Source organism: Neopelma chrysocephalum, unplaced genomic scaffold (genome assembly GCF_003984885.1).
Source record: "Neopelma chrysocephalum unplaced genomic scaffold, ASM398488v2 Primary Assembly neopelma1_76, whole genome shotgun sequence".
NCBI lineage: Eukaryota > Metazoa > Chordata > Aves > Passeriformes > Pipridae > Neopelma > Neopelma chrysocephalum.
This window is the reverse complement of record NW_020897737.1, coordinates 5,146,256-5,171,236: the sequence shown is the minus strand read 5'-3', so window position 1 is coordinate 5,171,236 and position 24,981 is coordinate 5,146,256. Positions and strand designations below refer to the sequence as shown.

The 24,981-nt window shown below is 38.5% G+C and overlaps 1 protein-coding gene across 3 annotated transcripts in view; it reads left to right on the top strand.

The window, feature by feature from the left end:
* The window catches only part of APOO (apolipoprotein O), a 29,724-nt gene extending 9,718 nt beyond the window's left edge, over positions 1-20,006 (top strand). For 2 of the 3 annotated variants that reach the window (XM_027688968.1, XM_027688970.1), the window contains exons 5-9: positions 901-996; positions 3,408-3,499; positions 8,735-8,842; positions 16,573-16,668; positions 19,506-20,006. In XM_027688968.1, coding sequence (XP_027544769.1) covers positions 901-996; positions 3,408-3,499; positions 8,735-8,842; positions 16,573-16,641 — 365 coding nt within the window. In that variant the 3' untranslated portion in view covers positions 16,642-16,668; positions 19,506-20,006. The other variant, XM_027688969.1, reaches the window with a different exon arrangement.
* The last annotated feature ends 4,975 nt before the right edge of the window (positions 20,007-24,981 follow it).

Sequence of the window (24,981 nt, the reverse complement as noted above, 5' to 3'; positions counted from 1 at the left end):
TTTATTTGCACTGTGTATCTGTTTAAATTTCCTTTGTGGGTCACTTAGGACACTACATTTCTAAACAATTAAAATTTGAGACAAACATCTATGTTTATCAATGTCACCAAAAATTAGTTATGCAGGAAAATAAAGGAAAAAAGCCTCACAATTTATTCCCAGCCAATAGTATTTGCATGACTCAGCTGGTAGCTGAAACTTCTTGTAATGATTATAACTTGTTGCAAACATTAGGTCTTTTGTTTGTAATGTTTAACCTTTTCATTTTGGTTTACTTCCATGGATCTCCAAAGAATTTTTAATTAATCCAAAATAATTTATATTTGTTTTTTATTTTTGTAAGCATCCGTTTAGGCTTACCAGGACTGAGCATGGATGCTATGTAGAGCTCAGTTCAGATACTGCACCTCTTTTCCTTAAATTTAGCAGTCTCAGTCTTTTGAACTTGTTTGTATGGAAGATTTTTCATAGTTTTCCATTCCCCATCAGACTCACATCTTGGAGTGAACTTTGTTTATGCTGTGTCTTTCCATTGCTCTGTGATTTGTTTTTTGTACAGTGTTTTACTGAAACTAATTCCTGTTAACATGTAACTGTAAAATTCCACTTTGCAAAGGTTTTTATCACTAATTTGCAAAAGATATGATCAAGATGCAAAAGAGCAAAAGCTTCTATGAAAATTGGTGAATACAATACTATGTTCAGTTTCATTCATGTGTCACTGGAGAACATCTCAAAGGCTTTGAATTTTATGCCAGCAAGTCTAAAATGGGCATGATAGTTAAATGTGTTTTGATAACTCTTTGTGTTTTGTAACAATTACCAGTGTGTATTGATGATTCCTTATCACAAACACACTTTCACATTACATTAAAGCACTTTGTTCTGACTTCTTTTCAGAGGGCTATGAATTTCTCCAAAAGCCGCCTGCTGGATTTTATCCAAGACTTGGTGTGATAGGTTTTGCTGGAATTATTGGATTGTTTCTTGCTAGAGGTAAGTGGGAACCTTTTGAACTGGTTATGTTATGATTTGGGAGAAGTAGTTTATTTTTGGGTTTTAAGGGCCTAATTTTTAATTGTGATGACGAGATCTGACTTAAACGTACAAGCTGTACAAATGTTTCTACAATGTTCCTCCAGCTATAAAGACTTCATGTAAAAGGTGTGTAATAACCATCAATTACTGTTTTATGAATGCTGTATTTGCTGCTGCAGTTTCTTACTTTGATATTTCCAAGTTCTAGCTTAGTATTACAAAAATGGGAAAAGGTTAGTTTGGGGTTTTTTCACCTAAAAATATTTTTAATTATTTAAGTTTTTGATCACAAATGTTACTATAGAAAACTACAGAGGAATGAACTATGGTAAAATACAGACATTCCTGAACTATGATACATGTCCAATCAGTTGTGTATTCAAGTTCCTTGTGTGTCCAGGCACAGAGTTGCTGCAGGTGGTGATATTCAGCAGATACACTTGTGAGCTCTGAGTGTACTATAGATACCTGCACCTTTTGCACTATAGAAAAGTGATACAGGTAATTTCATCACACTTGTTGCAGAAATGTTTATGCTTTCATAGACAGAAACATTAGTTTAAGAAATGTTAATTGTATTTTATGTTTGTGTTGAGATATTCTTAATACAGTGAAGTGAAGTTACACAAGAAGAAAACTTGTAGGTAACAACTGTGAAATTGTAGAATTTAAATACTAGCGAGGATTTGCTTTAGATAAAAATACACCTTTGTGGGGCCTGAACATATTGAACAAACTGTGTGTGCTTGGCTCTGTAGAAATGGAAAGTATTCTGTGAATATATGCACTTCTCAAAATATGTAATTTTCCAGTGAAGATGGTGAAAACAATACTGTTTTTTTCCTTGCATATTTTTTTAAAAGAAATCAAGGTCTCCAACTTTACCCTTTGAAGTTCTTTCTGTTCAAATTCCTGCTTCTCAAGTTATGTGATCATGAATGTGATCAGCTTCCATTAGGACTGTAGCAAAATGGGGACAGAGGGATAAAGTGCAGTCTTGGGGCTGGAATTGAAATATTAGAGGATCCTAAGTTTACTAAAAATAAAGATACCTCATAATAAAAGTGATTTGTGAGGAGCTATAATTTAAAAACTTTTTTTTCTGGTTATGCTTTACAATACTGACTGCTATTTCCAGAAAGTATTCAAACTGTAGAAGTGCCCCTTAATTTTGATGCCACAGAGAGCAGGAACCAAATGTCCTCTTTTTTTCCATCCCTTCCCCCATGATCTCACTGGAAAAATTGCCCTCTGGAAAGGTGCAGATAAAATCCTCCAGGTCTAACCATAACACTTGAAGACACAGCTGCCCACTAAGTAGAAAATATGGTATTCAAAGTTTAATCCTATGAATATTGTGCAGTCATCCAGCTTGATTTAAAATGCCATTGAAGATAATTATTTTAACCTTCATTTGCATATGGAGTGATGCGCTTCACTAGTAAGAGAGAAGCAGCGATGTCTTTATTGATATAAAACAATGATTTAACAGGATTTGATGGCAAGGTACACTTGGTTAGGTACTGCACAGAGGACAGGGTCAGACAGACCTATCTGGGGAGGATCCTCCTCTTGACTCACAAGATTCAGAGATGACCTCCTTGCTTTCCAGACTCCTACTCAGAGGGGCTGAGGTGCAGCTGGGTCCAATCCTAGTCCACGACTTGGTCAACAGTTCATGTCCGAAGGATTATATGTGCACAATCTGTCTAAGATACAATCTTAATGAAGCTTACAAAGTTTAGCAAACTATTAGTCACTTACTGAGGATTTGTTGCAGCAAGGAATCTCTCAGTATCGAGGACTAAGGGATCTCTGCAGCAGGTGTAACCTTGAGAGTGGTCCCTCAAGGGGAGACCCTGTCGTGCAGCCAGCTACTGTGCAGGAGAGCTCAAAGGACTCTTGGGCTGCTCACTGATTACAGGGTAAGATCACAGAATCATAGTCATATTTGCATCCTGACTGCAGGTCTTACTTAGTTTCTTTCATATTTGGCTTGAGGTGAATGTCAGCCAGCACTGTGCTTGCTCAAATTAGCCCGTGGCTGATGTGTTGCTGCCTATCTCCCCTGAACCCACTTTGAGCTGGATGCAGCCACTGACCAGAGGCATCCATGTAGTTATAGAGTAGTTTTCACTATGGAAAGATGTTAATAAAAACATTGTCTTAAAAAGGCTAAAAGAATAATTACCAATTAGGGTAATTATATTTTTTAAGAAAGCAGTAGGACTGAACAGAAAATATGCCAAACCGTATTTAAGAAAATTGTTTATAAATAAAATCTTGGGGCCATTCAGCTGTCTTGGTTAATGTATACTCTAACAATATGTTTGTTTGTTTGTTTGTTTTTTGTTTGTGTTATGAAACAGGCTCAAAAATCAAGAAGTTGGTGTACCCTGTGAGTCTCATGGGTATCGCTACCTCCATGTATTACCCTCAGCAAGCAGTTGCTATTGCAAAGGTCAGTGATGATACCTTTCTTTGGAGAAGCGTCTTTTATTTTGATTATTGGCTCCTTGCTTCAGATTAACTGGTAGTCCATTTTTGAAAGTCATTTCAGTGTTCTTGGCACTTAACAAAATTACAGTTATTTTGTCAAAGCACGTACAGTCTGGGCTGAAAGACAGTCAGACATCCTGTTCCTTTTAGTGACATTTTTTTTCCTGACATCTGCAGTAGTCTCCTCTGTTTGAGGAATATAATTTCCTTTCTAAATCTCTAACCTCAAATACTATTAGCATAAATATGCTTAGTGAATACAGTTTGTGTGTTTACTTAAAATGCTAAGGAAGCCTGAAATACCTTGAAAACAGATGAAAAAAAAGAAAAAAAATTCTATGGAGAAATCATAGGAACAACAATTTGAGATAAATGTTATTGATATTTTCTGGGGTTTGTTGATTAGGATTTTAAGAAAGATAGCATGCACATTCTGGAAGGGGGTAAGAGTGCTGCTGCATAATTATGGGATGCTTTCTCTTTTTGCAGATTTGTTGTTTAAGGCACATAAGAAGCATGTTAACTTACAGTTGCTTAAGTGGGTTTCCTGTGAAAGAAAGAACTGAAGAGACCAAACAGTAGCCCCTACTAATGTCAGATTATGTGCCTTGCTGTCCACACTGGCAGATTCCTCAGTTCTCAGCACATTCTGTTTCCAATCCAGCTTTTAACCACTCACAATACACCTATTTTAATGTATCAGAAATTCTTTATATTTCAGCCTTTGGTAAATTTGCCATCCAGTTATTGGCCACTTGTGAATAACTCTGAGATGTCAGAATGATAATATCACATTGTCAAGAACATATGATGTTCTTTGAAAACTGAAAGGTCATTGACTAGGAGGAGTCAAAACTGCTGTGTTTGTACTCTGCCAGCAGGGTGATACTCTGATCTTTGATGGAATCTTTTTTTAGTGCTCCCAGGATTCAGATGCTCTAAATACATATAATTCTGCTGACTTATTCTCAGAGAGTGGAAATTATGCAAGTGGCAGGAAAAAAAAAATCAAAATTTAAGAAGCTTAGACATTTCTTTTGGGAAGTGTGTATTAAAATTCTAGTTGCCTTCTGAACAATGAAGCGGGAAGCGATTGAACGCTGTTCAAGCTGATGTTATTGTTTTGAAAGAAGCTCAGTTGAGTCTTAACTATGGATTTGCTACTAACAGCTTCACAATACCGTGTTTATGTTATGAGAACTTTGAAGTGCATGGTTGCTCTTTGATTAATTCAGAGTTCTTAGTTTGACTGTAATGAAAAATCTGATAGGAGATTGGAATGGGTTTAGCTTTGTTGGCTTGGTCAGGACACTAGACATATGAATTTGGAAACTTCTGTGGGGAGAGTGATATCCTAGATACTGTTTTGGTTCCTCTAATCTCTCTTGTGCTTTGCTTTTCTTAAAAAAGCAAAATTTTAAGCATATCAGATCTTACCATCCATAATTGTTATGCTTTAATCTGAAATTGGAAACACCTTCCTCTCTTATTATTTTGAAATGTTTCATAGGCCTTTCAGGGCTCACTTACCAATTTAATAAAACAGTGCGGGAAACATTCTGGAACATAAGTTTTATTTTTTAATCTATTTTTTTATATTATGGGGTTTTTTTACTTTTCTTCCACATTTAAGTACTTCATCACTGCTTTTTTATTTCAGTCATATAATTCATTTGGTCTTGTGTTGTTTTTTGTGTGGTGGATTTTTTTCCTTTCCACTTTTATTTAAGATTTTCCATTGGAGAGTTGGAAATAAACGCAGCAAAATGTATTTGCAGTTGAGGTACAACACTTGGTTCATCTGGAAGTAAACCTTTTTCTTCAATTAAAGTGATGACTTGCTAAATGAAGTTATAGCAATGAGTTCATCATTGATAATAGGTAATTTACAGACACAAATCATATAACTGGAGGCTGAAGAAATGCATAGACTATTATTTTTTTCCCCTAATAAAACACAATTTCTTAAGGGATTTATTTCCTCACTGCAAGTATTACTTAAATTTTTATAGCTTTGAACAAAAGGTCAGATTGTATATGTGGTAAGGAAACTGAATTTAAGACTACAGTTTGTTTTTTCTTTGAAACTTTAACTAGTGCTTTGAAACTGTATATAATATATTCAAAATATTTTGTATTTACTGTGGCTTATCTTTCATCTGGAAAAAATTTTCCATTATGTAGTTACTTAAATCACTCTATCATTAGAATTAAATTTTGTTCCTTGTTGTTAGAATCTTTTAAATTTCCTAAAGTACTGTTTGTTATGCTTCCCTTCTTCTTGAAAGGAAAAAAAAGCTTCCTAATATGCAAGTTTTGTTTCTTTGACAACAAAGCACATTATTTCTATGTCCTTTGAACCTATATCTTGCCCAGTTCAGTCCACAAGGCGTAAACAGCTGTACTGGCACAGCTGGGAGCATGACATGATTCCAGGAACTGTGGGTTGGAAAGAAGGAGTTGAGGTTGTTTGATCTATGTTTACTGCTGAACACTTGCAAAATGGCACTATGACTGCTTAGTTAACAGTGTCAGTGTACAGAAACCAGTGCATTCCGAGTTTAGTTTCTCAGCAGGCAATGTAGATAGAGAATGCTAATTATAATTCTGTATGTATGTAATTCCGTATAACATACAGCATAGTCAATACTGCATGATTATGGTCCTATGTGGAATTAAAACATGGAAGCTCGTTTCCATGCACATTGGGCCTCGGAGACCACTGGTGCTACCCCAGTAGTGCCCAGTATGGGTGTTCGTGGCCCGAGGTGACTTTCAAACCTTCAGAGTCTCTGTTGAGAACCCCTGCATCTGACTTTTGAACTTGTTTGTTCAAAATTTGGCATACAAACTTACGGTGTTGCACTGGACAGTGATGGTATTTCAGCATGTTGTAATTTAACACAAACAAGCTGGAAATCATCTTCCAGAAATTAAGGATTCCAGGAGACTAAATGGAACAACTTGTCCTTCTTTGAAAGGAACTATTTGTATAGATGTTTGAATGAAGACTTTGAACAATTGAATGAACTGTTTTGTTATTGTTCCTGTTACTTTTCCTGGTTGGAAGTGCCACTACCAAGAATAGTGGTGGCAACTGCAGTACTCACCTGCTTCCTCTTCAACCGCTCCATGGGAGGTGTACAACACAAACCCAATGGGTGACTCGTGTTTTCTTCATGAGAGGATACATTTGGTAGTTATAAAAATGTCTTGTCAGTGTTCCTGTTGACCTTGACACTTGCACTTACAGTCTGTCTAGAACTATATTTTTCTACTCATGTGAACTGTGAAGGTGTGTGTGGGTCCTGACTCTTGGCAGATGTGCACAGTGTTTAAACATTGGTTGTTTGGGACAGAGTAAACTGTTTGGGTTGCTGTACCTTGTGATGTAGCTACATCCAAGCTACTCCAGCAACATGAATGGCCAGTTTCTCATTTTATGCAATTCATAAATCATTTGGTCATACGACTCCTGTAATAACAATATTTTTAAGTTTGTACTGTTAGGCATTTAGTGTGTTTTTAAGTATTTTAATGGACTACTTTTAAGCAGAAACAAAAAATGGCTTATACATAGTTCTTTTTTCTCATTTGATGTTGATAGCTGTGTCCTCAGTAACACTGCAGACAAAAAAAAACAAACCCTATTTTTATTGTGGTTATTTTTCAGTCCTGGGAGGTTTGCACAAGGGATCACACCATCTTTTCAGATGAGCCAACTGGTTTGTTGAAGTGCTTGAGAATGAAGAATCCTGATACTGAAAAAGAAAATAACTATCTGTACCTGTAATGTTTGAATTGAGCAATTTTAGAGATTTAGGTGGTTCAGTTGATGTGCTTTTTTCTGATGACCTTTGTCACCTTGAACTTTAGAGAAAACCCAGTGCATCCTTGTTTCAAACCAAGTACAGCTTTAATTGTCAAATATGGTGACAAACAGGCTACTTTGTGTTTAAAACAGCCCAGATTTTTATTTTAGTTGTGGCTTGGAAATGTAGTTGCTGATTTGGATTTGGTGTTTTTTTTTATGATTATTAAATAATTTTTTAAATTTATTAAATAATTTAGAACATGGTCTCTGCCCAGAATCACATCCTGTACCACTGTGGCACATAACTGGTGTAATCAATCTTGTTCAGACAAACTGCCCCACAGTAGAACCCCTTGGCACAGGGTGTTGTAGATGCTAAAAAGTTGCACTTCCCTTTGAACCCCATGAGAGAAATTCCTTGGGCATTGTTACACACATAGAAATCACCTCTGGCTCAGGAAATCTCTGAGCAGTGAAACGATGGAGACTGGAAGAAACTTAAAAATGTAATTCAAAAACTTTTTCAGAGGCATCAAAAAACTGTTTCAGAAACATTTGTGCTTGCCCTGTCTCATAGTTTGGGGTTTCCAGCTTTGCCTGCTGTAGGAGATAGGGCAATACCTTCTTATTTATTGAGTTCATAAGTTCTTTTTAGTTTAATAGCTGTTTATGTTGGGCAAAATGTCCATTTTGCTGTTCTTTATTTGTAAGAAAACTGATAGTGATATGAAAGGGAGTATAGACCTGAGCCTTGCAATAAAAATGTTCCATATCACACAAGGGACGAGGGATACTGTTTTATTAGACTTAGGGATTTTTCCTGTTATCAAATACCTGACAGTGTAATATAGCACACACAGTCTTTCCTAGCTGTGTTCTGTTTTGAGAGTTGACAGCTGGTTATTTATTACAGCCATTTATCAGCAAGTTCTAAACATCAAATAAAAAGAAACAAAGGGGTACTCCTGCTGTTTGGCCAAAGCAATAAAAACATAAAATTGCAAAATAGTGACAAACTAAGTAGGGGTGAGTTTTTTTGGTCTTTAAAATGAGCATGGTCAAATTAAGAAATGATTTGCGTAAATTAATTCTGTTGAATGTCAAATACTATGAAAACCAGAATTGTTTCGATGCAGCATCATTCCACTCCTCTTTGTACAGATATATTTTCAGGTAGTCTTCAAACAGTTTTTTAGCAAGTTGGTTTTTCTTATTCCTCATGTGTCATCTTTTTTCAAGATGTTTATTAATGCTGTACACCCTGACCTTGACCAGAAAGAGTTAAACATCTTGTGTTTTTCAACTTCTTCCACTTAAACAAGAAGCAAAGTAATGTTTTTCAGATTGTTAAGTTCACGCTCTCTAAAAACTTCTGTTTCAAAGGTTGCTGGCACACAGCTGTATGATTGGAGTCTTCAAGGATATATTGCTGTAGAATCTCTTTGGAAGGATAATCCTAAAAAGAAGAAATCTGGGGAAAAAAGTGATAAGGTAAGAAGTGTGAGGAACTTGATTTCTGAATTTACCACTACCTTTTCAGACAAAAAATTTACAAATAATAGTGGGGTTTTTTCCACTGTGACTTGGCTTTTATTTCTTGATACAAATATTTCATTCTATCTTTCTAAGCTGTGGAAAAATATTAAGCTTATTTCAAGTAAAACTTTCAGAAATGCTGTTTGTAAGTTTTCTTTAGTCTAATCGGATACAGGTAAGCAAACAGACTTCTAGGAAATATATGTACATAGCTTAGTGAAGCAGTGTGTGAGAGACTGGAGAATGTGCAAGGTGGTTAAATGTGTGCCAGGGAAAGCCTATAAGGTTTTTAGGGATTTTTTTTTAACTGCTGCTTAAAGAAATGAAAGTTGAAGTGTGAAACAAACCTTCTGTGGTTTTAAATTCACTTCTAAAGTCACTGTGACTTTAATTCCTGACTTCTAGGCAACTATGCTTGTTCTGTAGGTACAAACTGCTGCCCAAGCTGCAGGCTGCTTCCCATCTCTTATTGTAGTTGTTTAATGTAGCCTGGCAAAACCAACAGGTGATTTGAAAACAACTTTGAACCAGCAGAAAGTCTTGGTCTCCTGCTCTGGACCCCCTGCTTGAACCATAGCTCACAGCTGGAAACAGTTCAGGGTAACAGTGATGTACAGCTTCTGCTGTAAATCAGAAGTCCTATCTGACCAGAACATGATATTTTTAGCCTTGAGGCCCAAGATGTAAGGGGAATGTCCACTGGGAGAGAGATGTTTTGGAGAGACAGTTGCACTCGAATAGACTGCAGATGTGGGACCAGCTCTCTAGGTAGGTCTAGGTGTAGGATTAGTTCCAAACAAGTTGGGTTGGAGAAATCCTCGCGTGTCTTGACAGTTGCTGAGTCTTCTGAAAGTGGAGACTTTCATCAGTGGATGCTCATCTTGTATTGGCCCAAGGCACTTCAGTAAATGCACTTTGAATAAAGAAAGGTCAGTTAATCGTACTGCACCTTTCCTAAAACCTAGGCTGTCAGAAAGAATCTCAAGAAAAAGGGCAGTGGTAAAATATTTCAGCATGGCAAACTGACAGCGTTTGTAAAAAATAGCTGAGCTTTTCATTTTATTGTGTCTCAGCCTTTCAAAAGGAAACACGTGGTTGTTATTGGAAGGCAAAAACTTTTGACACTTTCATCTTATTATAGGCTTATTCAAGCACTTGCTACCTCAGCAGAAAAACAAACGACATGCAAAATTGCAGAGACCACCAAGTAAACACACTTCTTTCTCTTCCTCCTTGCAGAGTCTTTAAATCACACCCCTTAGCTGCCAAAACATGTTATGTGCACAAAGGAGCAAAATGCCATTGCTTGGTGTCCTCCTAAAATTCATCTCATTGTTCAGATATTTTTAGTGTTATCTGTTGCCATTTCACTTGATGGATTAGACCAGATGCAGAAATCCTGTGACTCTAATGAAGAAACAGTAACAACTTGATGAAATTGCCAGTGTTTCAGATGTTCACTCACCGCTGATGATCTCCTACCACTGAGCCATAGAGCCGTACTGCACTTTGTCCTCTGAGGTTGTTGAAGGGAGGGTATTGTCTCCCTGGTGTGTAGAGAAGCTGAGCAGCAGTTGTAAAAAGTCACATGTTTTTGACTAGAATGTGAGCTGAGATGTGTTTCTGATGGAAGAAGTCTGCTCTGAAGCTTCCTTTGGTCTGTGTTGGTGAAGCCATATAAAATACATAGTTGAGAATTTGGGTGGGTAGGGGTAGGTTTTTTTTGTTTAAGTTGTTTTGTCGTTTGTTTTTTAAGATAGCATTGTGATGTTCTATAAGTATATGATCAGTCACAGTTAATAAAAATCTATACCATTTTTATACATGTAAGCACTGGTGTATCCCTAATGTGAACTGTGAGATGTGAAGTCTACCCTGGAAAAACCTTTTCAGTCTGTCTCCAGTGCTGTGTGGTTATATCAGTGCAAAATAAGTAATTTTTGTTCATATAGATGATAAGATCCACCAAATCAATATCAACTTTTCCAGCAAAAGAATTTCTGTTTAAGTTCCATTTTTATTGGAGTTTTTACTGGTACAGAAATGTCATGGAAGAAAATACTATTAACTGTTGTGTACTTAAGTTGGCAAAGCATTCTAGGATAAATTCTGGGACTTCTGTCATACTTTGACAGCCCTGTGGAAGAATTTGGTTGCTTTTGTATACCTATTTCTTATTGTTATACTAGATTCCTTAACTAAAGAAGACAAGCCTAAATGTTGTTCTTGAGTTGTTATTGCAGCAGATGTAACCCATTTCATGAAACTATGCCATAACAAAAGATGTTATTTTTTGTTTTTGTGACATTTACTCTAGCATTTTCCTGTTGCTCCACAAAGTATTCTTGCAAATAGTCAAGCAATGGGTGGCTCTTCTTGGCTTTTGTTACATTGCTCATAATTTGTTTGATAAGTCATAGGTACCACAGCTGTGCATAACTTCATGTTTGTGCAGCAATATGTCATTAAAAGAAATGTGGTATGTTAATTTTCTGAATGTTTTATGAAACAAAAACCTGTGCCAAATTGAGGTCATATCAACTGAATTCTAAGTTCTGCCAAGAAAGATGAATTCCAGGACCTCCTGTGGCTACATTTCAAAACACTGTGGCTGCAGCCTCTCCATACAGCAAGTCAGTCTGATAAGTTTTGTAATACACTGTTTTGTGGAAGGATGGAGCTCTTCAGGACGTCAGGATGAAAGCCCTCTGCTAAAACAACACAAGTGCCATAAGTAAAAATCAGTGTTTATACTTTTATTTCCAGAAGGATGAAACATTTTCCCAATAAGGGACAGAGGGAGTAGTTTTTCAGCGTCTGTATTCTTTATCTTGATATAAAGTGGGCAGCTTCCATAATTGGTACTGTTGTATTGTGCTGTAAGGTTTTGAGCTCTCATACTGTAATGACTTTGCCTTAAGTGACAAGGGCACATGTTGTGGCATCAGGTCACTTAAACCCAGGTTTTGTTCCAGCCAGTGAGAAAATATGTACTGAAGCACATACAAACCCAATTTTCTTTGGTTAGTTCTCACTTTGTCTTGTCTGTATACCGTCAAAGACTTTTGCTGTATTTTTAACAATTCTGGATTCTCTTTCTTCCCACAACACTGAATTGGGCACCCCTTGTTTTTACTGAAATGGCCAAATTGTTCAAAACCAGAGCAGCACTAGAGCTCTAAAAACACTCTTCTTTTCATCTCTTGTTCCTTTCTTCTTGTGTGTGCTCTTTTCCACTTTGGCCCAGCTAGTAGTAAGATGTCACAGAAAACTAATTTCCCTTTCAGCTTCGGAGATTGAGAGAAACTCTTAGGGCTTATTATTTGGTTTTCATTCCTGTCTGGTCTGTCGATGGACACCACCAGTGATTTAGCAACACTAATATATAATATATATAATTTTTAACCTATATATGTTTTTATTACATGTATAAAAGATGTAAATATTAAAAATTTATCTCTATTACTATCTCTGGGTATTTTTTTAAGTGCTAGCTGGTTACAGAGTGCTTCCAGGTGCAAAGAGGGCTCAGCTTTGGGTGCTGGTTTCCTGCACTTGCTCAGAACAAACATCAAGGAAGTTGTGGACCTGAACCTTCCTCATCTGAAAGCTCTGAGGAAAGTTGTGGTGTCAATGTTTTGACTGGGGAGCTTTAACATCAGCATCACGGATTGTGACCATAGCAAACCTTAAATTGAGTTTCAAGAGAGTTTTTAAGTTACTTCTGTTTTGATCATCTTTTCAAACACAGCATAAGCAGCTGAGAGAGCTTCTTTCTACAGAAAATGCTTGTAAGGGCTTGTCTTCAGAATAGACAAGCAAAAGTTTGGTCACCTGAACTAAAAGATAAACATCTACTTTGGGCAGAAAATGCTGTTTCCTGTTAGATGTCCTCCTTTTATTGTTTGGTAGTAAGAACAACAAGAGTATAAAACTTGTAAAAAATATTACTTCTTTTGGAATTGATCCTTAGTATAGGCAGAGGGAAATTTAAATGTGTTAGAGGTGAAAAAGACAGAATCTACTCTACAAAAATTTGGTTTCTTTAAGGGCAACATTTTTGAAAGTGCTTCATATTTCTGTGAGAGTTAAGTTCAAGCTTAACTTAAAGAAAAGAAGAATGAGTTATTGATTGACTGGGGGAGGATGAATAGTGATGTTCTCTTTATTCTAAGCAATACATTGCAAACAAAAGAGGACAGAAGAAAAAATAAATTATTAATCTGTGAGCCCAGGTGAGCCTATGTTTTTCTTTTGCAGCTGCTGTTTTTTTTTCTGGTGGCCAGACTCTCCCTTTCAAGAGTTCTCATAAGCCTGAGAGATGTATACCTACCTTTGAAGTTATAATTTCTAAGAATAGGTGCCAGTGTAAAAGGGCCTGGCCACCTGCAAAACTTCTTCAGAGTTAGCAACAATAACTAACTTCTGCACCTGGCTGGGCTGTGAGGGAAAAGGGCATCACACGTTTGGGGGTTTTGGCATTAAGCTGGTTTGCTTTGGGGCATTTTTCTTTGCATGGAAGGAAAATTTTCAGATAAATCATTGTGGGGTTTTTTTAAAGTTGTTTAAAATTAAGGTCTTGATGTGTCTCTGTTAGATACTGTGAGCTAAGTCAGGGTGTCTTTTAATCACTCATGTACTGAAACCATACAAAAAGCATTGTGTAATGTGAAAATGATAGTTGTACCATTTTTAGTTTCAAATAATAATTTTTTTTGAATCCCAGTGTATTGAACACTTTATAATGAGTGTGCTATGGAGATTTCTTGTCAGCCACTTTTCAATTAAAACCATCAGAAGCATAAGAAGGGAAAATATTTCTCCTTTTACTGTAGGATAGAGCTCTGATGTGTAAACTCCTCTGGCCACCCAGATTTGTTATGGAGTGGTTGTGTTGAGCCAGAAAGTAGAAAGACTGTCTTGAATATGTGCCTGCTTCTAATTATGAGAGAGAATCATGGCACAGAGGAAGTCTGTCTTCTAGGTCATGGATCTAAACACATTTTTTGCTTCTGATTTGGTTTTGAGTGTGACTAGAGGACTTTGACACTTTTTTGTAAAATTATGTGTATGTATTTCCTGTGCCAGCTCAAAGGATGTCCTGGCTAACCCATATTACTGCTTGAGCAGTCTCACTCAGGCTCATTTTTACATAGGGGACATATGCAGTGGATGGAGTTAAAAGTACTTCTTAGTTGCTAATTCAGCAAATGAATTTTTGTGAGGAATGACAGTTTAGCAGTGGATTGGCTGAATTAAATAACTCAGGCTTAATAGATCTAATGAAGACAAGCCCTGTATTGAGATCTGTTGAGCTCACAGAAACAAAGGAACCTAGCAAGCCCCCTGTTTTCTTGTGTATGTGTGTGTGTTGCTTTGGATTTTTTTCCTCTTTCAGAACACTAAAAAAAAAAAATCTTACCTAGATGATAATTGCTTTTTACAAGTTAAAACAGGCAACTGGAAAAATACAGACCTCTCTGTGAACAACTTATTTTTAGTTCATTTGTTCAGGATTGAGTAAACCCTAAGGTGAGGCATCGTTAGTCAGATTATTCATTATAAATTGTAATAAAACGTCATAACTTATAAGTTCCTGTACAGGAAAATTACAGAATAGACCATTATTTTGAAATGGGTGTGGTTTGTGGCTGTGATTTCCTGTACTGTGAAATATCCAGAGTAGCAATCAAAACAAAATGGGTTTTTGAAAGAATCACCTTTCAAAGGTCTTGCTAGGCATTTTTTGAATAAGAAAGTTAAGAATTATCTTCATAATTGAATCTTGATATATTGAGTCCATATCTCCAGCACAGAATATGCAGGGTCTCATAGACTTGGTGCCTTATTGGGTTTAGTTTGTAATGTAGAAATTTGCCCCATCCTGTGAAATGTTTTCCAGTCTATTCTGGCTTCTTTTGTTACATTTTCCATCACATTTAGAATTATAGAATCACCAAATGGTTTGGGTTGGAAGGGACCTTAAAGATCATCTCGTTCCAACCCCACTGCCATGGGCAGGGACACCTTCCACTAGACCAGGTTGCTCAGAGCCCCATCCAGCCTGACTTTGAACACTTTCAGGGATGGGACATCCACAACTTTCCTGGGCAACCTGTTCCAGAGCCTCACCACCCTCACAGTAAAGAATTTATTCCTTATATCTAATCTAAACCTGGCTTCTTTCAGTTTAAAGCCATTTCTCCTGGTTCTATCACTGTCCAGGTCCCTTTCCTCCAGCGCGTTGACTGCACCACACAGCGTGGTGGTGTCAGCAAACTTCCTGGAGGTGGATTCAATCCCACTGCCCATGTTGCTGACAGAAATGTAAGACAGAGCCACTCCCAACACTGACCCCTGAGGATGCCACTCGTCACTGGTCTCCGCTCAGACATCCAATTGTTGACGGCAACTCTTTGAGTGTGACCATCCAGCCAATTCCTTATCCACCAAGTGGATAATCTGTCATATCCATGTCTCTCCAGTTTAGAGACAAGGATATTGTGTGAGACAGTGTCAAATGCTTTGCACAAGGTAGATGGCATCAGTCACTCTTCCCTCATCCACCACCGCTGTAACTTTGTCATAGAAGGCCACCAACTTTGTCAGGCACACTTTGCCATTAATGAAGCCATGTTGGCTGTCACCAATTATCTCCTTATTTAAGTCATATTGGTAAAAATGTCTTTCTAGAATAAAAAGGAAACGCCATTTAATTTTCATGTGTAGAATTTAAGAGCAATTGAGGCTGGGTGCCATCTCTGATCATTTCACCCAACCGCCCCCCATTCAAAGCAGAGATAGCTTCAAAGTTAGATTTGGTGGCTCAGGCCTTGTGTTGAATATTTCCAAGGGTGGAGATTTAGAAAGCTCTCTGGAAAAGCTGGTCCAGTGATCAGTGGTGTGATACATTTATAATTTTTTGCCCTTGAGATCTAAGAAAAATTTGCCATGCTCCTCTGTCCTTTTCTCCGTGTCCTTTTGGTGTGAACCTCTGAGAAGAACCTAGCTTTTCCAAATATGTAAATGCCCATTAAGGAACTGTGGATAGGAATTAGGTTCCTCCTTTGTCTGCTCTTCACCAGGCTGGACAGACCCACATCTCAGCCTGTCCTTGTATGTCGTGTGCTTCAGTCCCCAAGCCATGTGTGTGGCCTTTAAGTATTTTTTTTTATTGATATCTATTTAAAACTATAATCAAATGCCTGTTTGTTGTAGCATCTTGGCAAATAGATGGACCGGACACAGTAACAAGCTTCTCTTCGTTCTTTGATTTCTATCATTTATTTGGGGGAAAGTGTGAGAACACTCTCTCAAAGGATACGTGGTAAAAGAGACCTATTGTATAAATCCATACAGAATTCAAAGAATGCAAAATAACAACTACTCTGTGGGTATTCATCCTCTGTTATTAGTGCAGGCAAAATGAGTCAATTAAAGCACTTCAGTTGAACTACTACTTCTCTCAAATCCTCTAATTGCTCAGCTAACTGCAGGAAGACCAAAGTCCAGAAAGTGTTTGGGAGATCATATTTGAGTATATTATATTGAATTACTCTCATCAAGCACCACTTGATTTGCAAGACATTTTTGTTTCAGCTTTTGAAGAGGGTTTCTGTTCTGACAAAAACATTAATTGTGGACTGCCTCAATTGAAATTTTCTGCACATTTTTCACTCCCCAAGGGTGATGCAGTTGGTGACAAGCCCCTGGAAGTCCATGCTGCTTCAAATAAAGAGCGAGCCCAGAAGTAAAACGCTACATCAGCCGGCATCAGACAGGTAAAGGATAAAGACTGATAATAGTTTGTGGCTACAGTGGCAAAGTAACCTGGAAAAGCTGAACATTTGCAAGTTTGACTTATGTTCTTCATATTGATGAGGAAAGGAGGGGACAGATAACTTTACTTCTTTTAACATTTGTCAAGAATATGCATGCTCCTTAACACTATTTAAGTTAAGGAATTTCAATTCTTCATCTTCAGAGCATACAAAATAAATATATGTCTACTGGAAGGGTTCTGAGTTAATTGAGCAAGGCCTTGTGATTATATTGTTAGTTGGTTTTGGTCTTTTTATTTTTTTTCTTTCCCATTTCTTCCTCACATACCAAAAACCTTTTTGCCTTCTATGTCACATTTGTACAAGTATGAAGGAGGGAAAAGAAACCTCTTCCCTGCTGATAAGTTTTCTCTAAAGGTTTGTCAGTGCCAGGGTACAGTGTTGTCTTACAGCCTGTAACAGTCAACGATGTGCCTGACCTTTCATGTTAATGCACTTCTCAAATGAGATGTTTCATCAGTTGGGAATAAATGATGGAGAAAACGGAGACAGCATTTCCCAGTTCTCCAAGGCAGAAACTTGAGACACCCATTCTGTTTCTGACTTGGCCTCGGGGCTGCTTTCTAAACTCAAGCAAGTCCTATGGTTACAGTTTCTAGAAAAGCAAAACAAAAACATCCTCTCAACTTTTTCAAGATGGTTCAGTTTCATAGTACAAAAATTGCTCTGTATTTGAGGCTAATTATTAATAATTATAATGGACATTATCTGACATCATTTAGTACAGAATGTCAGATAATGTCTGCTCTGTTATCAGTTGATAAAGGGTATCTTTTATGAACATGTTTTTTACTTGCTTGTCTTTGCCCTGTATTATTTTTACATCATGTTAAAAACTGATTTTTCATCAGAAAATGGTCCTAGGATTGTTGGGACTCCTCATTATTTTTCTATGCAGTGACCCATTTAGTAGACAAATTCTATTTTTTTCCCTTACTGCCAACTGTGTAAATAGAGCCCAGATTTAGCAAACTGCACCAGTTTTTTTCTTCCATGCTTTACCACCAGTCACATATGTTTGCAGATGTGGTGGAATGCACACATCTGCTGAGCAACAGCGTTTCACTGTTACACAGCAACCTTTAAAAGCAAAATTATTTTTTCATATTTTTTCCCTTAATGTATTTTTAATGCCTATAGCTAACTCTCACAAGGGCAAAGAGGTGTGTTGACTGGCTGATGTACTGAACACATTAGTTCTTCCTTCAGACATTTGAATATAAATTCTTCAGGAATACATGTTTTCTAAGTATTTTGTAAAATATTTGTGTGAAAAAAAATTGAAAAATAATAGGAAGAATTTTTTTTTTTTTTTGCTTAAAGATACCCAGGAGAACCAAGAGGAACAAAAGCCTCTCTACAATTCACTGAAATATTATTGTGCTTGTTGTCAACTAGGACAGGACAACTAAATGATAAAAAGCCAGGAAAATTGAACTTTTGTTTGACACACTGTACAAATATCAAGGTTCACCACAAGCAGAAATCCATAAATAGCTGTTATTTTCTTTTAGCATTCCTTACTATGAATATAATTTCTGCTAGGCCTTTATTCACTTTTTAAAATGTCAGCTTTTTGCTTCAGGCACGTTTTCTTTGTTTGGGGAAGGTTTCAAGACAGTGAAGATAAATTGCTCAGGTGCTTGAAGTACCTGGATGGTGCTGGTTTTGAGACCTACGTGCTTCACCACATGTGGCTTCTGGGGGAGATATATAAAGGAAACTGATAAATATTTGACCTCAGGCAATAAATTGGTGAAAGTTCAATTCAGTATCAATTTCAGCTGTTCTGCGGGGGTGGTGATTTGTTACTTATATCCAGTTATTCAACTCCATACCCAAGTCCAGATGTTTTGTTGGATTTGTGTGTTTCCAAAGGCTGGAGAACATGGCTCTGGTCTTTGAAAAGACACTTTTTTTTTTTGTTGTTCTGAATGAGATCAGTCCTGAAAGTCTCACTGTATTTTCAACTGTTGGTAATATTCCTAGTTGAATGTGGTTACTAGAATAAAGACAATCTCATTTCCTCAATGTTTTGCCACAGCATGGGTCTCTGAAGCGTGAATGGTCAGCCAAGGACAAAATCACTTTGGGCTGGAGACAGCAATGTATTTCTCCATTCCAAAAACCAGCACCATTGCACCTCCTTTGTTATAGTTTGTCATCAATAATTATACATAAACTTCAGCTCAAACAACATCCCATCGTGGAAGAAGCAAGCTTTAATTTTATCCAGCTGTTGTATAGAGGAGTCGCATGGAAGTGATGGGGGTTTGTATTTTTCCTTGAAGATAGCATATCCCATTTTCACTCTGTTCCAGTTCCATATTTATGTAATTCCATTTCTTTGAGTTAAATTACCCTGGTCTTACATCAGAGTAAGTAAGATTAGGAAACCATGCATTTGAGGGGAATTTGAAAGAATTCTTTTTGAGAAAGTTGGTTAATTACACCAGATTCCAGTTGGTGTTTATTTGGTATGAAGTGTTCTTTCCCTTTTGTATTTCCACATAGGTCAACTATGGGAATTGAGTTCTCTAGAACAGACATGATCATTAGTGCTCTAATGTCAGTAATATGAAGAGTTAAATATCTGTACTGCAACTGAGTTGGTACCGAGAATGTTTCTCAAAAAGATTTTGATCAAGTTGCCACATCAAAGGAAAAAAGTTTTAATATCACTTTGACATTGGAAAGAAAAGGCCTATGGTATTTAATTCTGCTTTGTCCCTCCTTTCCTCTCCCCCATGACCTCTGTCCCCTTTCTTTGGCTATAGGTGAAGAAAAATATAGATATAAGCAACAATTTCCCAAGAAAAAGATGAAAACCCATCTGAATCCATTTTGAATGTGACTAATCTGCCTTCTGCCTTGGGACAGTCTGACTGTGTGCTGCTCGGGCTTCTGGTATGGATTCTGTGAAAGGACATTACGTGTTTTGGGTCAGTCTGGAGACCTCGTCCTCCGTTCTGCAGTGGGACTGAAGTCTGCCCATGCTGTCCCATTGCAGGATCAACATTGCAAGTAGCAAGTCTCTAAATCCCTGAGTCTCTTATTATTTATATATAAAATAAAATTCCAGATACACAAAATGGCCCAGTTTTTTCCCTCCTCCTGTCTTCTTTAAAGTCATGGATGCGATGTTTGCACAATCTGTGGAAGGTTCTAGAGACGTTGTTGACAGTGCCTGTATTTTTTTACCAGTGAGGGGAAGCTGGAAGTAGCATGATGTTTTGGCTGACACGGACTCATAGAATTAGGAATGGGAACAATTACAATGACTCTTGTGTTTTGTTGGAGTCTCCCCCTCCTTTCTATACGAGTCTTCTGCCTCATCAGTGCCAGCAGGAGGTATATAATGATGCATCTGTGAGTTCCTGTCTCGTAGATGGATGGGAATGGAGCTGTTAATGTTTGCTCTTGTTTTTGTTTGAATGCACAGCACAATGGGAACCAGAACGTTGTGGTGGTGGGAACCAGCTATAGAATAACTTGGCTGTTTCCTTATTCCCAGCCAGGGGAGGGGAGGAAAAAACGAAGCGAAGAGAAATACAAAAGGATTTCCAGCATTTTGAAATCTTTGCACAATAAAACCCTTTCATCATTTGTTGCCATTTCCATGAGTCTCTCTTTTGGGGCATGATGCTTCACAAGTTACTGTAATCCAAGTAGCTCTGAGCATTTAAAGCTGTGTTGGTGAGTCTTAAATGCTACTGAATTAAACAGTGAATATGAGGAATGGGGGAAGGATGAAATATGTGCTTGTATGATACATTAACTTTCTAAAAAGAGCAGGGAAGAAAATACAAAGTAAATCATATTCAAAATTCTTTTAAACATTTTTGTTATTGCATGGTTAGATATTCCAGCTGAGCGTATTCCATAAACTTTTAGAGAAAAACAAACAGACCTTGGCAATGTGAGTGCCAGTCTGTGTGGGCATTATAAAATGGGCCAACTCTTTTTTAATAGAGGCATAAGGCATGTTGTTGCCTCAGGCAGAAAAACAGTGTCTCCCAACATGTTCAGTGCATGTTTTTATGATTGTTTTAGGCTGGTAAAGATGTATGTTGATATAGCAAAGGGAGCAGAGTTCTTGCGAGGGGTTTGGGAGGTATGTGTGTGTGGTTTTGTTTTTACTTTAAACTTGCCAACATGGTTCAAGCAGGCTTGGGAGGATCAAAGTAGTGTTTTTGTCAGTAGTGGAAAGGAAACTTGGGAAATATCAATCATAGCTCTAACTGCTCTGTTGCACCACTCTGGCCATAAAAGCATAGATTTGTTTCTTCCATTAAAGGTAGTTCTTCACTTATGCATTCTCATATCATATAGAGGATGATTACCAGGAAATTAGGAATACAGCTTGAGATGCTGTATTTTTTTCAGTAATATTTGGCATATGCCACATTGGCATTTAAGAACATGATTACTTGGTAATTCAGGTATTTTCACCCCTAGACTCCACCAAGAAGTGCTTCTCTCATTCTTATTTTTGATGCAGTTGTTAGCTGTTCTGTTTCTTTTTACTGCCTCACAGTCCAGTTTGTTTCATTCAAATGAAACAGCTTTAATTCTTTATTTGTTTATGTCTGTGTGTGTATGCATGTTTAAAAAATACTGGGTTAAATAAACATCACTTAAATGCTTTTCATTTGATCACCTGTTCATACTGCATATTTACACTATTGCTTAAAAATGTCCCAAGTGATTGACATCAAACCAGAATGCTTTTATCTAGCAGGAAATGACTGCCTTCAAGCACCTGCATACACACAGGACAAGGAAATAGTTCCAAAATGTGAGCAAGACAGCCTTAGCTGAAATCCTTTCCTTACATCTTCTGTTTTTTTCAACTGCAGGAAATAAAAAAAAGTTTCGTGCTGGTAAGAGCCCAAGAGATTGTGAACATTCAGCTCTCTTGGCACAGGCTTTCCTAATGAGGAACAGGAGAGCAGTCAACCATCAATATATATATATATAGATATATTTGTATGTATGCATACATGCACAGCTATGTGGAACTAAATTGTGCATGCATGTGTTATCTCTTGCCAGACTTTGCCTGTGGGTATTACAATGTAAGCTAAAAATGGTGTATTTCCCAGCCAAGCTTCATGTCAACAGTTTGGTCACCCTTCCAGTTGAAGGCTTTTTGGCTTGATAGCCAGAGTCTGTGCAGCTTAAATAGTGTTGTCATCTCAGCATCCTCTGCTGCAGTGGCTGCTGGCAGATATGTTGAGGCCAGGTTGCAGTGCTCTCTCAAAAAAACATTATCTTTAATCTGCAGTTTGTGGCAGTTGTAGAATTGAAGGTCACTGGTTTTGCCCTATGTTGAGATCACAATTAATGTAGGCAGCATGTTAGCTGAGTGAAAGTGCACAGTGTAGCCTCTCCTTTTGCTAGAAGGAACATCACCAACCTGGAGTAATCCTTAGCGGGATTACCTATTAGGTAAATAGGCACAATCTTCCAGCCTTCAATAAAAACACAGGATTTTGCCACAAGTGTTCATTGCAAGATCCTGTTTTAGACTCTGTGCTCCAGCTGCAGGAGGCCCCAGACACAGACTTATTATCGGGGTTGTAACTAAAATGTGCTGGAGCATTTGTCATTGCATCTGTCACCTTCAAGGAGACCTATTGCTGCACTGCAATAAAGAGCAGGATTGATGAGGAGGGAATTCTGTTTTACCCCTAAAGAAAACAGTGGCCTGGGAGATAAAGGGAATTGCTATTGCTCTGTTTATTAGCCCTGGCAGAAAAACCTCAGTGTGAGCATATTTACTTCACAATGAATATAAAGTCCTGCTGCATGTGTTTCTTTTTCCCTTTTTTTGTTTTGTTATTTCTGTACCTTCCTATAAATTCTGAGTTACTTCTAAAGCCAGTTTCATCATAATAAACTGCTTTTGACAAAGAGCATTTTGGCTCTTCAGGCTTGCTGAGGAGGCCGGTGTGGCTTCCTGCTGGACCTTCCTGGATGCGGCATCTCAAAGCAGCATTGGCTATTGCACCTGGATGGCCTGGCAGCTGGCTGGGTCAGCCCCACTGCGGAGTGGTTTTGATAGGTACAAAAGCTTCTTGTTTACAGGGAAAACCTGTGATAGCAATATCATAACTACAAAGCAGAAGTTGTTTTGGCAGAAAAAAAATGTGTTTCTGATTGTGCAACAACCACCTGTCTTCTTAAGTCTGTACCATTAGCTGATTCTTGTGTTTTCTGACTGTGGATGGTTCTTAAATTGACCAGAGCTGGCAGCTTTCTCAGGGTCCCTCTGGAAGAAATGTTGGTATATTGATGCAATTGTGGTGTTTTCTCCTATTTCATGTCAGTGAAGTTCATCCCTAGCTATCTCTGATTAAAGACCAAAATCTGATCTGGACTTCCATCTTGTCTTGAAGTTCATGGGTTTCTCCAGTTTCTTTTGCCACGTTTTCAAGCAGGTGTTACTGGTAGCCATTGCATTGGTGTTGAAAGCTGGTGAATTCAAAGGTGAGCTGAGGATGTCTCACAGCTGATTACCAATCTTCTTTCTCTAAAAGTGCCTTTCTGCATGGGAAATGGGGCTACAATGCCTGCACCAAACTAAGCTGTCAGGCTCTGCATTTAAGGGTCTAAATCTGCCAACTAACACACAAAGCAAGTCAGTGTCCGTCTGGGCTGTGTCCAACTGTGGCAGGTAAACGGGATGCAATGCTCCATCACCACGCCCAGTTACGGAGGCACGATCCTGTTATGGGTAAGCTTTGCTGGATCTTCTGGAGAGGGGAAGACAGATCCCAGCTGACTTGCTTCTGTGTGCCTGGGAATAGCCTTGCTGCAGCCTGAGCTGTGCTCAGTCATGATGCCAGAATCTTTGTACCCACCATGAAAGCAGAGCAGTTGGGGCAATGGGACAGCCTGGTCAGGGAACTTCTCTTTTTTTTGTAGTGTGAATAGAAACCCTCACAAGACTCTAGAATTTAATTGGATGGAGACTAAAGCTAAAGGATTACTTTATATGGAGCCTGAGTGTCTGGATCTTGCTCAGCAATGCTAACCTGAAGTTCCTGCGGCAGCCCGTGAAGTAACAAGATGGGTCACATGCTACAGGCTTTCTGGCTGAGGGGACAGATGCTGTGTCAGGAAGGCTCTTGCTGCAGTTCTTTCTCAACCTGGGTCCATCGGTCCTACTCGAGGAAGGTGGCCCACAGGGCTGTGCAGACGAGCACTGGAGGGCTGTGTGACAGCCCCTCATTTTGCTTCAGGGGCTTGCTTAGTGTGCATTTTAAGGTAGAAGTGAGTTCAGCCACTGCATGCCTGGATAAAGAATAACCTCACGAGTAGAACCGAATTTCTGCCTGCCTTGGCCGTTACGGTGTGAAGGCCACAGGACCATACCACGTCCCGTACCAAAACCTTCCAAAATCAGCTGTTCCGTGTCCCACTCCACCTGAATCTTCCATGTCTTCACCTGAAGTACCTTCGCTCAACTGCAGGGCGCAGCACTCGTGCCTTCGAGGAGTCATCATTTCCTTTGAACTGAAAGTGAGCCGCATCCAGCACTTGGCAGGGAGTGCCGAGGAGCCCTGCCGTGCCCCCGTTCCGCGGGCACCTGGCTCTCCAGGGGGAGAAGGGGGAGGGATGCCTCGAGCAGAGGTGTGCGATGATGCTCCCTCTGTGCCAACTCACAGCTTTACCTCAGGGATGTAGGAAAGCTCTCACTGTCCCAGCGGTGGGGGAAACACTGAGGCATGAAGCCAGAAGAGTCTTCGTGGCCGTGTGCACGTACCAGCTAAAGATCGTAGGCAGGCAGCTGTGGAGAGAGCCCTCACCACCGCAGTTTTAGCCCCTTTAATTTCTTTTTTGTTTTAAAAATTGTGTACAGAAAATGGGATTCTTCCCTTCCCCCCATCCCCTGCCCCAGATCAAGTTCACCAACGTCCTCTTTGTAAATTTAGCAAGCTTCAGACTCACTTCCTTTTGTCAGGAGACCTGAAAGAGCCATTTCCTGATTCGTACAGGGCTCTTGTATGCGCACACTAAGTGCTCATTCATGCCGTGAATCATAAAGGTAACCTCCGTTCAAAGCACTGCGCTGATACTTCGGCGTCGGACAAAAAAAAAGAGTTCTGTAATTTAACAGTTTTGTAATTCAGCGCAGCGCTCTGCAAGTCATCTTTGCATTTTCTGAGGAGCCGCACCAGTGGGGTTTTGATCTTCTGTCTTAACAGCATCATTTACAAACTGCCTAAACTAAAACGGGCTGGTGAA